The following is an 18,115-nucleotide window of genomic DNA, read 5'->3' as shown; positions in this document are numbered from 1 at the left end:
GCTGATTTGTGTGATTACAGGAGATGGCCTGCAATGATTATTAGGGACTGCCAGAAAATAGCACTTGGAGATATTTCATTTTAGCAAACTGTCTAGTAATTACCTGATCACCACTGAGTTTGGTCACCAGTTTTGTCTGCCTTGTGGTCGTGCCACTCTTAAAATGTGTGCATGTTGTTCAAATGATTACTAAAAATGTTCAGATAATGTGAACTATGTTCATGGGAAATAATTGTGTTTGTTTTTCATCGACTGCTAACAACAACTTTCAGAAATTCTGAACAGATTGTTGCCAGCTAACATCATAATTGTTCTTAATAAACTCATGATTGTTTATCAGTATGGCATTATTCTGTTTTTCAAATGATGCTTAGTTTTTTTTTTTTTTTTTTGAAATTCCCTCAGCTGCACATGCAGCTAGATAATCACCCTTCTTTTATGTGCTTTCAAAGTGACTATTTGATGCTACAGTTTTGTCAGTCTTCAGGTGCACACCTCAAAGGTAAAAGGAAAGACATGGTGAATATGGGTTGGCACTGTAGACCACTGCAGGATCATCTACCAACAACAGAGGGCCTTTTGGTTGGGCCTAAGTGACAATTATTGTCTCTCCTACAGATCCCCCAGTGGTGTGTGGACATGGTACGAGCAGTGCCAGGACCCAAGAGAGCAGTGGCCTGCACACAGCCCAGGAGGGTGGCAGCCATGAGTGTGGCCCAAAGGGTGGCTGATGAGATGGATGTCATGCTGGGCCAAGAAGTGGGCTACTCCATCAGGTTTGAGGACTGCAGCTCTGCCAAGACTGTGCTCAAGTACGTTTTTGTCGCCTCAACAAATATGAATCCCGTACAGTCTCATGACACACAGTTTTACAGCGAGACAGCTAAAATTGATTTCAGAACATCATGTAAAAGGGCGCCATAATCGAAGAAGGAAGGGTTATTAGTTGTATTGAGAAAGTCCCTCCCTGTTGGTGGCTTATAGAGCTGGACCCATCCAATATCAAGTATTGGAATTGGATACAAGGATACAAGGATACAAGGATACAAGGAAGTTTATTTGTCATTATACAACAGGTTGAATAATGAAATTAAAGTGTGGTTCCCTCTTGATTGATTAATTGATTGTATAGAAAATAAAATTATTAAACATGGAGGAGTGCAGATGGTGCATTTAGTAGTCTCACAGCCTGAGGGAAGAAGCTGCTCTGTAGTCTGGTTGTACGGCAGCGAATACTTCTGTATCTTTTGCCTGATGGCAGCAGGGTGAACAGGCTGTGGCTGGGGTGACTGTTGTCTTTTAGGATCCTTTTGGCTGATGCAACTGATTTTTGAGGTGTGTGTATCAGTTACATGTGGTCTGATCCACCTTTGATCCATTTATAAATAGCCTGATTTTTAAAATTTCAACCACTCCGCTCCGTTTATAGAAATCAGCACAAACTTTTTGCCGTGAACAAGTGTTATCCAGCACTTGTGGCAGTGCGGTGCACTGTTTGAAAGCAGCTGGGTAGCAGTCATGTCTACAGGCTGGAATTATTTAAAACAGCGAAGGCAGTAAAACAGCTAATTGTACTGTTTGCAGTGAAAGTGTTTTGAGGGATGGCAACAGCAGAGCTAATTACAATACCACTTATTTAATTGTGTACTTGAAGAAATGAAGTCTGAAGGACCAGACCCTCTTGGTGGAGTAAATTGTGGGGTTTGGCTGTTTTTAATGGAATATTTGGAGTACGTCGGGCACTGCAAGGTAGAACACCTCTTGGATTGCATAAAACCCAAGACTGCAATTGATTTCTCAGACAGACATTTGGAGTTCAGGCATGTGTCACTGCTGAACTGCAGTGAATAAATCTCAGTTTTACTTTACAAAGTATCTATTTGGAATGAAAAGCAATGTCTAATTCAATACAAAATTATTAGAACAGCAGTTGGTGTTGGCAGATACTCAATTTAATATCCCTCATTGCTATTGGAGGGGAAAAAAAGCTATCAGAATATGTTTCCTAGTTGATAAATTATGTATTCCCAAAATAATCTGTGCTAAAGAAAAATAAGTCATGTTTTATTCCCCTCAGATGTTGACATGAGTAGTCGAAGAGTAGGGTAATTATTTCTGAACATGAGTAAAAGATGGTTGAAGTCCAAGATTGTTGGAGGTTTGTATCTAAGGTGTGATGTATAGCAAAAGTTAAAGTTTCATACTTTGGAAGTATTCGGTTGTTTTTGTTGATTAGATAATGATTTGATTGTTGTTAATGATTTGATTGTTATTAATTATTTTATTGTTGTTAATTAGATACTCTACCATGGGTAAGAATTTATAGATGCTCAAGTTTGACAGCGCACAGATATCAAAAAGTAAAGTGTTTAATTTCTGCCTGAATGGCCTGCGTTGACTGGCACAGCATCATGTTCATCTCAGTCTGGATTTTAGTGAGATGATGCAATTGTTCACGTTTTACTTAAAATGACGACTAATGTTATAATCACAGCTGTTTCCGTAACCACTTGTTTGCCTCTTTACTATCGGCCAGGTACATGACAGATGGAATGCTGCTGCGCGAGGCCATGAACGACCCCCTGCTGGAGCGCTACGGCGTCATCATCCTGGATGAGGCCCACGAGCGCACGTTAGCCACCGACATCCTCATGGGCGTCCTTAAGGAGGTGGTCCGCCAGAGGCCTGACCTCAAGGTAACCGTCACACTGGCCCTGTCCCAAGTGAATGGATTACGTGAGGCAATCAGCAGACAAACAAAAATAAAAACCTTATCCCCACAATCTTGCTCACCTTTAAAGTGGGAAATAGCTGGAGGACTCGAGGTTCACTCAGGTGGCCATGAGTAGCCCTGAATGATATGGGGAAAAATTGTAATAATTTTAACAGGTACAGTGAAATGGTTTCCAGTTTTCGTGGGAATGGTCTTTTTTGCATCATAATTTTCAGTCTCTGAAAAAAGATTGAAATGGTAATGTGAATTTTGTTGGGGTCTGTAGCAGCAAACATATTTTCTTTTATGTGGGGAAAAAATCATTTGTAGGCCAGGTAGGGCCTGTTGTTGCAATTAATGCAGTATTTCATTGATGATTATATTTTCTCACATTTTATCTTTATCAAGAAATTGCTCTTCTTGTGATGTGAATTTTGCACTTGATCATAATACGATTGTGACAGTTTTTCAGTGAATTGTCCAGCCCTAAGCTTGAGCAATTTTATTTGTTAGTTTCAAGATTAGACATGGCGAGCAGGTGTCTCATTTTTGATGGTTCTTCAAGTTCTCATCTTAGCGTGGGGTGGGGATCCTTTTTCCGACAGAGGCCATTTAATTTTTAGAACATCCTTTGAAGCCCATATAAAATGATTGATTACAAATTAATCTCAATAATTTTATTAATGTTTTGATATTAATAAGAAGAAACTACCTCGAAATTAACATGCTGTTAATTGGTCAGACTTCACACTAACATTATTGTGATGGCTAGAAGCGCTTCTCTTTGGCGAGGTGTCCGATGTCAGATGGTGGTGATGATGATGCTGTTCTCAGCTGGTTTTCCAGGTTCGGGTTATTCAGTGTAGAGCGTGTTTGCTAAAGTCAGTTTTTGAAAAGAGCTGCTCACAGCGGTAGGATGTCCAAAACAGAAATGCACACATCAGTGCGTGCCTCTTCAGAATGGAAATGTCCTCAGGATGTTGAATCGTAGGCAGAGAGAAAAACTGAAAATTTCTTGTTGTCCGTCATTGTTTTTTCAATATCTCGTGCCATAGCAATAATCCTTGCTGTGACGGTTTTTCAAGGCAAACTGACACTTGGGGGAAAAATTTACTTTACCTGGCACTAGCAACTCTGCAGCAGCAACAAGGCATTTTTTATATCAAAATGCAATGAGGTTTCAGCTTCTTAGCCATTAACTCACTCACCAGAAAACATGCCTGCATAATACTGTCTCTGTCAGAATGCGGTCTTGTGCAAGCTGCTTTTTGGGCATCCAAACTGAGGATAACTTTGTACTTTGTCCAGATACATTTGTGCTGGCAGCTCATCCATTTTTAGCCTATCTCAAGCTGTAGTGGAGCTCAAGATTGGCCACTGCAAGCACATCCCCACAAACTAGGCACACTAGCTTACCTTTTACTTCAACAAAACAAAACAAAAAAAAATGTGTCCATGCATGTTTGCCCTCACCATGACCCTGACATCAGGTTCAGACCACTTGCTTGCGACGCCCATGCTAACAGTTCGGGCTGTTCAGACAGGACACACAGCTCATGATCTAAAGCACCAGTTTCAGCATCTAGTCTTTTCCCTTCATGACAGGCATACGGCCAGAAGGGACCATCAGGAAAGACGTTTCAGTCTACCATCTTGTATTATTTTCTTTTATCTCAGGAAAAAAAGTAATAAATTGCCTTGCAGGCCAGATCAAATGGTCTTGCGGGCCACATACGGCTCGAAGTTCCCCAGCCCTGTATTAGCACACGACTGTGTAGTCAGTAACTCTTTTACTGTGTTCATTCATGTGCCATGGCGGGCCTGGAATATGCGGGTTTATATTCACCTGGTGATTTCACACCTGGTGATTTCACTTGCTATTTTCTGACCCCTGGTTGAAGGGCTGCTAATCAGTCGAATCACCTTGAATGATTAGACACCCATGAGGTAAATTATGAGCTCTAAATTGCTACTGTTTTGCCTTGCCTCTTGACACTCTCTGAGTTTGGAAAGTTTTCTTGACACTAGTCTGTCGTATCCACAATTATGCCCCAGTTAATGCCAGACGAACACATTGTCGCAGCCCTAAATATTACTTCCCCCTAGAATACATTCAGAGGCTGTCGGTGTTTGTGTGTCCTTCTTCTGTCACCCTCCCTTCTGTCTTCCTCCCTTTTGTCACATTTTGCTGACAGTCTCCCCGCTCCTGACAGCTGTGTGTCAGTTGAGGAAAGAGAAACGCTGGGCTCAGAAATGCGCCGCTAGTCGCCTTTGCAGCACTAGTGGAGATTGCTCCCCAGGTCAGCCCATTTTAAGCCAATCATCCAGGGGGAGAGGAGGCAGCATGCTGGTATGGCAGGGAGTGCAGAAGCAGGCACAGCTTTTATAGGCAGAATGTACCCGACATAATTCTCATAAAGCAGATGGATAATGACTAGTTGTTTGTCAGCTTGGAAGCAAAGGTTAGACTGTCGCTCGCGGACTGTTAAATGAGGTCTAGGTTATTGGGAATGATCCTCCACCCACACCCCTCAACCTCCTTCATCCTCATCCCCTTCCAAATTTGAAAGTTTAATTTGCCTTGATTAAGAGCAATTATGATGTCTCACAGAGCGTAAAGCGAAATGCCGAGACGCTGGCCCCTGAAAATGTTTGAGATTGAAAATGGGAGACGTGCCTCCCATCAGAATCCAAATGCACTCCATCTAATGGGCTCTGAGGAGAACGCTGTGTACCCAGCGTCAGGAGGAAGCACTGCCATGGCTCTGTAGGTCAGGGACTTGGAGTTAAATGTCGACAGGGACAGTATATCCACCATCGTGGGCTTGCTCTAATGCCCTCATTCTAAATTCTACTCCAAAGCAGAAACCGTCCTGTATAGCTTTTTGCGCCCTGATCTACTTTTTCATCCTGCATTTGGTGGAACCCTTTTACACTTACAATGTGTCCTTATCCCCTATTACTGTCATCAGCGAGCCATATCAAATGCCAACTCATTCTTCACTCGAGTGCCCACTCCCATAATAATCACTGTCATTTATACTTGGCGGTCTGTATCTTCCTTTTCATAAATCTTTTTTTTTTTTTTTTTTTTTTTTCACCCAGCAAAAGTACATTGTCTCACTCTCTGTCGTCTGCCATCCTTTGCCCAGGTCATTGTCATGAGTGCCACACTGGATGCCGGTAAGTTCCAGGTCTATTTCGATAGCTGCCCACTGCTGACCATCCCTGGGCGCACGCACCCTGTGGAGATTTTCTACACGCCGGAGCCAGAAAGGGACTACCTGGAAGCGGCCATCCGCACCGTCATCCAGATCCACATGTGTGAGGAGGATGAGGGGGATGTTCTGCTCTTCCTTACCGGACAAGAGGTATGACTTCATACTTTTTGACACTTAGGTTTTTCACAGAATGCAGTTCACTGTGTTCTACAGCAGCCACTTGGGAAGCTCACTTTGAAAAGTGCTGTTGCAAGCACGGCCTGCTATTATAGTTACTTTCAGGTTTGGAGGGTAGATTTAGGTTGTGATGGTTGTAAGGGGGGGAAAGCGCTTTTTGCTATAGCTCATGTTTGAGGTATTGCATTTACTTACATTGACACTATATTATGCAGTCATGTTTTTTTGTTTTTTGTTTCTTTTTTGTTTGTTGTTTCCCCCCCCAAGATACACTTTTATTAAAAAATTTTTGACACTTTCCCTTGACACTTTTGACACCCCGTACAGAAAGTTGATACAACTTTGAAAAAGTTGGATTTTGTAAACTAACCTAACTTAGAGTTGGTGCTCATTGCTTAAACTTTCCTGTCTCACATGCACGCACACACAGTTACACATGTGCACACACGCACGCACGCACCCAGCATAAATGATCAATCCTTAGATTGATAGAGATGTTTAATGCATGTGGCTGTGACTGTTTGGAAACCACCAGGATTTGCAAGGGGAGGGGAAAAAATGCGGAGTGACCCAGATTCTGCCCTCCCCATGAATCCCTGAAATTAAGTCATTTATTATTTTTTCCCTCCTGCAAATGTTGTCCACTGATGTGTAATGGAGGGCAAGGTTCATGCCCAAAATGATGAATTTGGTCACAGCTGGGTGGACACTCACACACACACTCTCACACACACAAGCACACACACACACACACAAATGTTTCAGTCTTCCGATCATGGGGAAGGAGAAGCATCGTGTCAGCCCTAACGGTGCCTGTGCAGGTCTGATTATATTCTTACCATTGTCACAAAATTGTATTTTAGGCCAGCTGATTGCTTGTGGTTGAGAAGGAGAAGTAAATTTGTGTGAATGCAACACAGATTGTTTACTCTAAATGTTGAATTTTATTTTACCGTTTAAACTTTTGAACATCACTCCTGATTTTTTTTTTTTTTTCCATTCACACAAGAAATCCTTAAAGGGAATTCAAATTCTCGAGTGTTCGTCCTATCCTGTGGCATAATGTGACAGCTTGTTTGTTAGCAGTGATTATTCGTCAACTCACTAGCGGCTTGACTGTTGCGCCAGTACACCTACATCCGTTTTCATTTGCCAATGCAGGATCGATCTGTGGCTCGTTACAAAAGGGATGAAGTCATGGAAGGCATTGTGTTTGAAGTGGTCTCCTTCGAGGGCTGGTAATTGATTTTAGATTTAGTGGTGTTCCAGCTGCTCAGACGGCCAGGAATGCTGAATGTGTAGACAAGGCCAGGAGGCTTGTGGGTAATGTGTTAAATATTGTTTGGATGTGGAGTTGGATGTCTTTTTTTTTTTTTTTTTTTTTTTTAAATAAAAACAAGCTCCCCCTGCCCCCGTCCTCTCCCCCCTCAGCTTGCCTCTTGTGTGTCAAGCCAAGGCTTTACTGAGAGCACTCCCATGGCGAGTTCATTAACGCCCCCCCTAATTGGGTTTAAGAAGTTAATGTGAGGTAGGTCTGGCAGAGACGGGTGTTCAAAGGGTGCTGCGGCGCACCCTCAAGCGCTTCTTAACCTCTTCAGTCTACCAGCAACTTTGATGTAGACTAATGATCGGGAGGCAGATCTATGGCAAAGCCATAGAGCCTTTTTATCTGTCTCTGTTTAATTTTATAACAGCAAAAAGGGCAGGACTCCTCTCCCCCTTTTTAAAGAGGTTTTCATGAGATATTTTGTTGCTACAAACAAATGGAACTGAAGCACAAACTCCAGACAAGAAAGTTGAAACTTATCACAGCTGTTGAGTAAAGATAAGTCCTAATATTTAAGCTTCCCCCTCAGCTGCTAACATCAAAACATGGGGATTGGCGGGGGGTTGTTTGCTAGTCAAGGGGAGTGCCTAAATGTGTTGGTTATGAGCTTGGCTGTAGATTGTTGCTTCTGGGGTCGCAGGGAGTGCTGGTGGACAGGTTCCCGACACTGGCTGACTGCCCCTGCGCAAATATACACACACACACACACACACACACAGACACACACTCCCTCTCTCTCTCTCTCTCTCTCGCTCTCACACCCACACCCACACCCACCCACACACACACACACACACACACACACACACACACTCCATGTCCCTTAGGAAGGGACAGCCAGCTTGCTCCCAGCACTCTGGCAAAGAGGTCCATTTTTTTCATGGCAGCTGCTGCATCCAGAGGCTTGATAGGCTATTAATACCCAGGCTAATTTTACCAATCCATTCAGATTTACTCTCTTCCACTTGTCAATGTGTTGATTAAGTGGCACAAGGCCATCAGCAGGGTTTGACTTAATGCGATCAACAAGGGGACAAACAGAGCTGGTAACACTCCTCCAAACCAGAGGGAAAAGAGGAAACATCGCAGCAGCACTTGCTCATGTCAAGGCAAGCGTTATTGGCTCCATGCAGCGGTACAAATTATGTAAATTTCAGTCATGCTTTAACTGAACTCAGTGCGATATGCTGTTAGAGAGGGGGAACAACAATTTCTGTGTAGGTTCATGGGCTGTTGGTTTTTATTGGTAGTCTGCTAAATAATGGAAAGTATGCCTGAAAATCTTTGATCTATGTACGCTTTCCATGTGCCCATTATCTGTCCACAATCAGTGTCTGTTCATCAGTGGCCTGTAACATTATCCTTGCAATGTTACTGCATTGCTACCTAGAGCCTGCAGGTGGTGCAGTAACACAGGCTGTGTGATGTGGTGCATGTAGAAACCGGTGCTTGATGAGGATTGCAATTTTGTTGTTGGGGGACAACAAAGAAAACGGCCCTTGCAATGGAATATAAAATGCTTGTTATGTTTTGTCTGTGGGGCCATACTGTGTAAATGATCATATTCAAAGGATTTGTGTGTGGGTGAAATAAAATGATCAAACAGTGTTTCTATGTTAATGAGTTGAGCAAGGGGTGCCTGTGGAATATAAGATATTTTGCACACTTGATATTGTGTGTTGACAGGCCAGTTTATAATGGGCCAGAGCCCTGTGTGTCTGCTATCATGTTTTCTTATTCCTGTCGCTGCTCAGGTCCTCTGTCTGTCTGCCAGCCCACCGGCTCTAGAACGTTCAGCTTCACTAAACTGATCTGCCATGATTTGCCGCTGGTTATGCATCAGTGCTGCAGTCTCATCTCACATTCCCCCTACAATACTGCACTGTGGAATAATGAACCCTGTTTGTGTCTGTGTTGGACTGTGTGTGTTTGTGTGTGCGTGTGTGCCTCCTGAGCGTGCGCGTCCATGTTTTCCATGATTGCTGCGTTTGACAACAGAGCCACGGGGAGCTCAGCAAAGCATACTGCAGTCTGCAGTCCAGGTTTAATTTCCTCCGTCAGATGGAGCGATAGGCAGAACAAATGTACTGTAGCAGGGAACCGCCGTTTCCCTGGCCGCCTCCCATTGCCTCCCTCTGTCATACAGATTCACCTCCATTGTTTTTCCAGGTGTTGTTGAGAACTTGTTTCTTGTTGCTGTTTGTGCACACAGGTGACGCTTGCATTAATTGATGTGCCTCAATCTTTCAGGAAATTGACGAGGCCTGCAAGCGAATCAAGAGGGAGATTGACGACCTGGGCCCCGAAGTCGGCGACATCAAAATCATCCCATTGTACTCAACACTGCCCCCGCAGCAGCAGCAAAGGATCTTCGAGCCACCCCCACCCCATAAACCAAACGGTGCCATCGGAAGGAAGGTATAACTGCCCTGTTGCTGTAAAAACACTTTGTAAGAGTGAGATTGAAGTGGGGAGTCTGAAGGAGAGGGTTAAGTGGAAGAGAGAAGCTGAGAGGGGGTGATGTAGAACGGCTAGATGGGGAATAAGGTGGGTGGATAAGGAAGAGAGCTGGAAGGAAAGGATTGAAAAACTTTTTTTCCCCCTTCTCAGCTTTGGTGCAGAACTGACTCACACAACATATGCTGCTTTTGTCAGCATGCGATTCTCTGCTCTAAATTATAACTGGGGTATTACTCACGCCCTCTGAGCGTAAGGAAAGTACTGCATTCTTAGTCGTTTTTATCTCTCCACTACATTTGCACTGGCTCTGCTGCTGCTCTGAGAGAACCTTTCTCCGTTCCTGGAAAAGGTGCACATTCCCTCTCTTGTTTTTCATCCAGACAAACACTCCATTACTGTCTACCTCGATCACTTGATACCAAAGAGCACTGGACAGTCCTCTTACTGATACAGACACTGGACAAGTCCAGCATTTTGTGCAACGCTTTCTATTCAAATGAGCTCATCCCCACACGAGCATCACCAGCTGGGCTGCCACGCTGCTGGCCAGGGATCTGACAGAATATCAGAATATCATCACTGCCAGTGAATTAGCAAACATTCACCCCCAACATCTGATTGGGGAAGGTGTTGATGAATGACTCATTGCTGCCACCTCCTTAATTGAGGCAGATTAGGCTGACATATGAACAGCGAAAAATCATTGAACGATTTGGAATGAGGTCCCTCAAAGCCGTTAGAATTCAACTCGTCCTGCCGATGTGTGTACACAGGGAGAGATTATTTTTTATTTGAAATATTAAACACCAAACGGGGGCAAGGCTGTCATAAAGTTTACGCCTCGAAGTCAGCGCATGTAGAGGGATCCCCCAAAAAGAGTGGATCAAATGCTTGACACCGACCCCCTTCTTCTTCCCTGTCTTCAATTTTATCGTTTTATCTCCTTCAGCTGTCTGTGTGAATGGTGTGTGTGTTTAAAAGAGGCTCAACATTCTTGGTAGTTTGATTACCCAGAGCCAGAGACGGGGATCTTTTCCAAAGTTCAAACATCATCCCTAGTGTTTGCCTGTGCTGTTCAAAGGGATGTTGACATGAAAGAGGGCCATGATTACACAGGGACTAGTTTGAATATTACTTGGCCCTGGAGATGGCACCTTCAGGGTCCTCTGTAGATTTACATACGGCTGTCTAGTGTGATAGGGGTACTGGTGGAACTCTTCTCAGTTTGCAATTTTTTTCAGACATTGTGCTGCTAACAGCAGTGTAGGCAGTGCTGCCTCCTCCTGGTGAGCATCTGGAACAGTCTTTCAGTAGTTTCTCCCTTCTTGCCACTGTTTGTCCTGAAATGACTGCCACATGCACGTTAACACAGGGAAGTGACTTGACGCCAGTGGTCATGCTGTGACCGCTGAACTGTCAGCACAGCTCCTAGTTTAAGCTTCAAAATGGCATGGTTTTTGAGAAGTCTACAATCTTTTTTTCTCAAGACCCATTTGTCAAGAGCTTGCCGAATTGGCAGCAGAGAGTGGCATCTGAGTTGGGCCTGCTTAGGGTGAATGTGCTCCTTCTCCATGACCAACTGAGCTAGTCTTGAACTGAAATATGGAGAGTTGTCATCCAAGCCGGCCCAAGAAAAAAATAGGGAGGGGAGGGGGTATTAAGGTCTGCCATGACTGCTGCCACACAAGCTAACGGCTGCATTTAACTCTGGTCAATTGACATAGCACATAAGCTCATCATCTCTCCATTTCTACAGGAAAGACACTCATCTCCCAGTGTAGAACAGTTATTATTAATTATTTAGAGCTGTAGCTGCAATTCTCTGTAATTTCAAACAAAGACAATAAGGTAATTTTTGCTTTACAACATATTATAGATTGTCGACAGTGAAAATACTTCTTAGTGATAGGTTGTTGTTCTCACATTATCACATTTCGATCTTCCCTCAAATGTCAGTGAGAGTTGCACCAAGTATCGGTCTCAGCGTGCTGCTCATGTGGATTCATCTAGTCTGCTCAAGATGCATTCTCCATTTTACCAATCAGGGGAAGGCTTTATTTGACAACAAGGCTGTCTTTCCCAGCAGGACACGTGAAAAATGTCCTGTGTTGGCCATAGTACTTGCCCCCCTGCAGGTTAATAACCCAGAAATAACGTGCGGAGATGGTGCTCTAATGATATTACTGATGAAGAAGCCTGGATTATCCAGTACAGCAACAGACTGGAAGGAGCCAGCCTGTGCTTGGTGTAATGGCCCTAGCCTGCATAAGCCTTCACAATCAATGAAGGCAATGAGTCTCTCCCATATGATCATGAAATGTGAGAAGGCTGCCATGCGTGGTGTCCGCTGGGGCACTGACTGACTCTTGACACATGGGACAGTGACGACTGCATCTAGCCCCAGTTTGAATCAGACTTGGAAGTGTTCAGTGCCATTCGTTCCTCCTGGGAAAGTTGCTGGCTGGCAGGTAGTGTCTGTTATGAGACATCACCTGACCGCCTGGCCTGTCGTTTTTGGCCAACCTCTTTGATTCCAGACTGCGACAGTGTGGCTCATTGACTTCACAAAGATGTCATTCCTCCACACCTATGGGCCACTGAGTGTAGCTAATAGCTCTGAACCAAGCAGTTGGCTTTGGTTAAACCCTACTTTTGACCTGGCTGTTATTTATAGATGGGCTGTATTTTGAGATGTCTTTCGGAATTAAGCACATTTTGCCATGTGATGCACATTTAGGGCATTGTTTTGGCCACAAAAAAAACATTTTGCTCAGCCTTGTGACCAGCAGTAACGGGGGCACCCGCCCACTACTGGTATCTCCACTGTTTTGCTGCCATTTACGGTCACGCAAGTTTCTCTCCTCTGCTCTGTTTCACTGAGGGCTTAGCCCCTCCATACGTATATGGAGTGGAGCAAAGGTGAGGTTGAAATAACATGATTCAGGTTGATGACACCTCATTACATTACTGTAAGTGTAATAGAAGATTCCAAACACGAGTAATCTGTTAAGATAAGCCGTCCAAAGACCAAAGATGGACAAACGTCAGCACCAGATGTCTAAAATTTTAACACATCCAACCTAGTCCCCACCATCTTCCCCAATACTACCCATCTGCATCACCAAAGCAGTCAACCTAGGGGAAACATTGGACATGTAAAAAGGACGCTGCTACTCCAGGATTAGGTTTAAAGCAAATTGATTTTTTTTTTTTTTTAAATAAAGATTGTAATAAAATAATTTAAGCTATGGGAGTTTGATTGGAGGCCTGGTGAAATGGAAGAAAGGCTTGGGGCAATCAGAATATTTTCAAAACTGAAATATGCTCAAGTGTAATATCATAGGAAATAAGGAACATTTTTTTTTTTTTTTTTTTGATAGAGCATGTGACAAAATAGCATTGTAAATATTGTGGTGCTACTGAGTTGCCCTGGCCTACTACTGATATGATCCACATCTAAGAAAACTTTTGGTTTGTTTGGTACAGACCTCAGCAAAAATCACGTTAGAATATCTTTTTTCTCTTGGTGGAAGAAGAAAATTATGCAAAAATGGTCATTCTCACTAGGGGTGTTGCAATATTCTACTACTGACAGTAACCATGGTATTTAAAAAATAAAACATTGATATCATATTAATAATACATATATGATAATGGCATGTAAATAATACAGCACCTAATATAGCCATGATGATGTTGTTTATTCTTTTGGCCACAATAATCGTGTAGTTAAAACCTGATATCATGACAGCTCTAATATCCACTAAAGTCATGAATTATACTACAACATCTGTCAAAATCATTGCAATATCACTTTGTTGCCATATCATTTAACTCCGTGTTGATGTCAGTCGGATCTAGAATGCCATCCATGCACTTGTACATCAGGGACAGCTCAAGCTGTTGTGTGATCGGTTTCGTATGGGCACTTTTTGCCATCTCTTCATTCCTCTGCATGAATACAAAGAGGAATGTTTCTTTTGACGGGTGAATTACCCTAGGTCAAGGGCTGGATGAGGGGGGAAAAGACCCTCACTGGCATTAATAACTAAACAGCCAGGCATTCTCAGGCTGGAGAGAAATCCTCGCTTAAAAGGTGGGATTTAAAAGTCTCTAGGGCTCCCAGCCTCAAGACAGCCAGAGAGGCACAGCTACAAAGGAAGTGTGTCAAGTGTGCAAAATTGGTTCTGTGGACCAGTATCAGCAGAGACTACAGAGAACTGTTTTGGTTTTGTGCTTAAAAACATTTCATCATGAAGGCTTCCAAGAAAGTGGACAGCTACCACCAAATGAGTGCTTATTTCAGTCTATGTACACACAGTTTTCTTCATAAACAAATTGCATGCTCAACATTTTTGCAAGGATCTGTCTGTTTTTTTTTTTTTTTTTACCCCCCGTAAGCCCTGCCTTTATGTGGTGAGGTCAAGTGCCTCAGTAATTTTTTTTTTCTCTGACAGCTTACAACTTTTTCCTGTCTTGGCAGTTATTGAGCAAGTTAAAGATTTCAAAAGTGCATTGAGGCATTTTTCCTAACATCCGCTTGCATATAAAGCTGCGAATTTGGAGTTCCCAGTACAGTGGTCTGTGACCCAGCTGCCTCTGTCTCAAGCGCCATGGTTCTCAAGCACAACTGACTCCGAAGGCTTTCTCTGGTCAGTGAGACTCCGCTGTTACATAAGGGGAGCGTACCCCAGCGGCGGTCAAGGTTCGCGTGAGAGCAGCCGCAAATCTGTCCTCCTCTCCTTCCCTCCTCCCCCTGTTTGTGTATACGCTGACAGCAAGAGACCCATAGGGTGATGTGACTCATTTGATTTTTTTGCTCCGATTCAGCTGTCATTCCTCATAGACAGCCTTGCTATAGGGGATAATTGTAATAGAAAAAGATCTGGGACTGGGAGACAGCGCAGGCCCACAGCTTCCCCACTCGCCTTGCTCTCACAGTCCAAACAGCTTTTCATTTCATTTTTTTCCCCCCACGTTCCCTCCTCTTGCAGTAGTTGTTGGTGCACTATTAAATTTGAGTGAAAATAAACATTGACGCCTGCCCTGCTGCTTTGATCAGCTCCCATACCACCTTGACATTTGAGGAATTGCCCCGTCAACATGCTCCCACCCCTCCGTTTTCAGGTCCTCAAAACTCTGTATTACCATGTGCCGGCTGGGTTGAATTTCTGTTAAAGCGTGCTTAATTTTTCAAGCATTTGCCTATACCCAGAAATGGAAACTCAAGCAAAATAAGGTGTTGTAGAACTTGAGCCTCCCTTTGAAGCCTGCATGAATCCGCAGCTCTCACCAGCTCCAGATTCAAGCTGAATTGGCTGTGACTCAACCCCCATGTCTTGCACACACACAAATACAGTGTAATGATTTGAGCTATCCTCCAAGCCTAATAATTGTAATGCTACTTGGTTCTCATTACTGGGTGGGTTTTGAGCACCCTTTCATTGTGAGGGATTCATACTTACTCGAGAATATTCTGCTTTTTTGATTGAGTAAGACAGTCTTTGCATTTCACAAATAAATCCATTTTAATGTCCCGGTTTTCTTGTAAAGCAGTTCACATTTGTATTTTTGGGTTTTGTCATATCAGCAGTTAGCACTTTGATTCATGGTTAGATGTGCACATGGATTTTTGAAGAACCTATATTTAAAAGCAGGACTCCTACGAGAAACTATTACATCAATTTTTGTTGTGCTTTTGAAAAGCTGTGGGAAGGGCTCACCAAGAGAGGGAAGCTGACATCTCTATACGACTGGTAACATGCTGAGGGCGGACAGCAAAACCCCCTCCCTTCCGAAAAGAGGAGGATAATGCATTTGGATGGGACGCTGAGCAGAGAGGCAGCTCTTTCCAGAAGTATGTTGATGCCACATTCGACTTGATTGCAGCAACTGTTGTGGTACTCCGCTGTTGGGTCGCATTAGACAACGCGGCCACGATGCACCGTGGAGGCATCTCTACAACTTAATTCGCTCAGAGTTTGCCACTGGCTCACATCACAGAATGTGTTTTTCTGGTGTAAGCAAGGCTGATAACACCACCACCAGTTTGTCTCCATTCGCTCTCTCTTTCCCCCCCTCCTCCTCGCCAGTCATGATTTCAGCTGCTGAAGGAGTTACTGTGATTTCTGAATTACTTCATCGATTCCTTGTTAATGTGCACAGATAAAACCACCGCAAGTTAGATTGTGCAACGCATTTTGGAATACGTGATCATGCTTTCCATTTATTTTTTCAGCAAGTTTATAATCAACAATCCCAATCTTAACATTCGATTAGAGGAGATAATCTCAATTCCCAAATTTGTGAGTTTTGACTGTATTTGAATGCTCATATATTAGAATACAGTTGTGGAATAACTCATTACAATAAATAAAATCCAGGTTTTTTACAGCTGTTTCATATTATGTTGATATTGTTTGAAGAAATTAGATATCATCCAGGTTTTTGGATATCATTGATATACCGTAAGTGTTATATTTTCAACATTTTACAGGCTGTATTAAAGTAAAGGATGTAATATTCTGAACTGAACTATTTTAAATGTATGTATCTGCATTAGTAATAGTAATTTATCAAATTTCTTATATGTAAAAATCTTTGGAAAGTATTTCTATAGTATTATCACAATCAGTTAAGGTGTTTGGTCAGAGATTACATTTGAAATGTTTTTTTTCCCATATTGTGTAGCCCTACTGAAATTATGTTAATACATATTCCCTCCTCAACCTGCTTTTAAATGAGTGTAGGAGTGACAGGTTTGCATAGCTACACCACATATGTTTGGTATAGAAAACGACGGAAAATGTGGAACCATTCATTTGGAATTTGAGTGGGCTATCTTTTTTAATAAAAAAAAAACAAATAATGAGCTTGTGTAGGGAAGCACGGAGCGCTGCGCCTCAACTAAAAGAGCAAGCAGCAACATGTGGCAAAATATATGCAACGGTGCTCACAGTCAGTGTGTGCATCCAAATTGAGTGTAACAGATGTGACCATTTTTTTGAACGGTGTTACAGACATGCAGTTGCTCACTTTTAACTGGTCTGGAAACCGGGTGATAGTTCAGCAGCAGAGCCTCCGCTCCTTTCGCTGCCTCCACACCCTCCCCTTCGTGTCTGAACCCAGCTGTTCTCATTTCCACAGGTCGTGGTGTCAACAAACATCGCTGAGACGTCCCTGACCATTGATGGTGTGGTGTTTGTAATTGATCCCGGATTTGCCAAGCAAAAGGTTAGCCTCCACTCCCCATCCCCACCCTGCATCTCCCCCACCAGTCTTTATCTGCTCCGATCATCTGCCTCTGTTGCCTGAGAATCCCCAGATAAACACAGCACTGCGCACCTGACAGCGGCAGAGATGGAGAAGCCAGTTATTTATTCCTCTGACATTTCTCCAGCCTGGAGCCAAGTCGTACACATGGCTCAGTCAGAGATTATATATGCACCACTGTGTGTGTGTGTGTGTGTGTGTGTGTGTGTGTGTGAGAGAGAGAGAGAGAGAGAGCGCACATGCACACATATATGGATGCTGTGTGCTTTAGTGTGTTACATTACCTGCTTTTCTTTTCCCCTTAATTTCTGCAACCACGTGGTTTGAGTGCTCCCCTAACAAACTGCTAAGCTCTGTTTATGTGAAATGGAGGGATCAGTCTTGCCTTTTTCTCCATCAGGTTTATAACCCACGCATTAGAGTGGAATCACTTTTGGTGACAGCCATCAGCAAAGCCTCAGCCCAGCAGAGGGCAGGTCGTGCTGGGAGGACACGCCCAGGGAAGTGCTTCCGCCTTTATACGGAGAAGGCTTACAAGACGGAAATGCAGGTTAGTAACAAAGCAGTTTGACAATGGCAACTAAAAGAAATGTTTCAAAGTGTAAACAGGTGATTGATTATTATATCTGTATTTCTTAAATGCCACAAGCAATTTCTATTCCCGCAGGGCAGCGTCATAACTGGGAAAGCTCCCTGTTATGCAATATTTCCTTGTTGAACGCCGCTATTCCCAGTTCTGCTGAATTATAATTCTACGAGCTCGTTTCTCTACCACTCTGCCTCAGCTCTTTCTCATAACTTGCGCCAGTGACATAGCCACCCTGTGACAAATGAACCTGTGGAGGCCCAGTCCTCCACTTTAACAGGCTAATTCTTTCACGTCACGCTGAGTGGCAAAGGGAATTTTTTAAACAAGTTAAATAGCCCTTCAAATGCCCTAGACTC

The 18,115-nt window shown here is 43.3% G+C and overlaps 1 protein-coding gene across 2 annotated transcripts in view; it reads left to right on the top strand.

Annotated features, from left to right (window-relative positions):
* Positions 1-18,115, top strand: part of dhx15 (DEAH (Asp-Glu-Ala-His) box helicase 15) — a 32,181-nt gene that overhangs the window by 4,160 nt on the left and 9,906 nt on the right. For both annotated transcript variants that reach the window (XM_030076282.1, XM_030076281.1), the window contains exons 3-8: positions 619-812; positions 2,537-2,696; positions 5,866-6,084; positions 9,689-9,856; positions 17,045-17,131; positions 17,571-17,720. In XM_030076282.1, coding sequence (XP_029932142.1) covers positions 619-812; positions 2,537-2,696; positions 5,866-6,084; positions 9,689-9,856; positions 17,045-17,131; positions 17,571-17,720 — 978 coding nt within the window. The remainder of the gene's footprint in view (positions 1-618; positions 813-2,536; positions 2,697-5,865; positions 6,085-9,688; positions 9,857-17,044; positions 17,132-17,570; positions 17,721-18,115) is intronic.

Source organism: Myripristis murdjan, chromosome 18 (genome assembly GCF_902150065.1).
Source record: "Myripristis murdjan chromosome 18, fMyrMur1.1, whole genome shotgun sequence".
Taxonomy (NCBI): Eukaryota; Metazoa; Chordata; class Actinopteri; order Holocentriformes; family Holocentridae; genus Myripristis; species Myripristis murdjan.
This window is presented reverse-complemented; position numbering and strand designations above follow the sequence as displayed.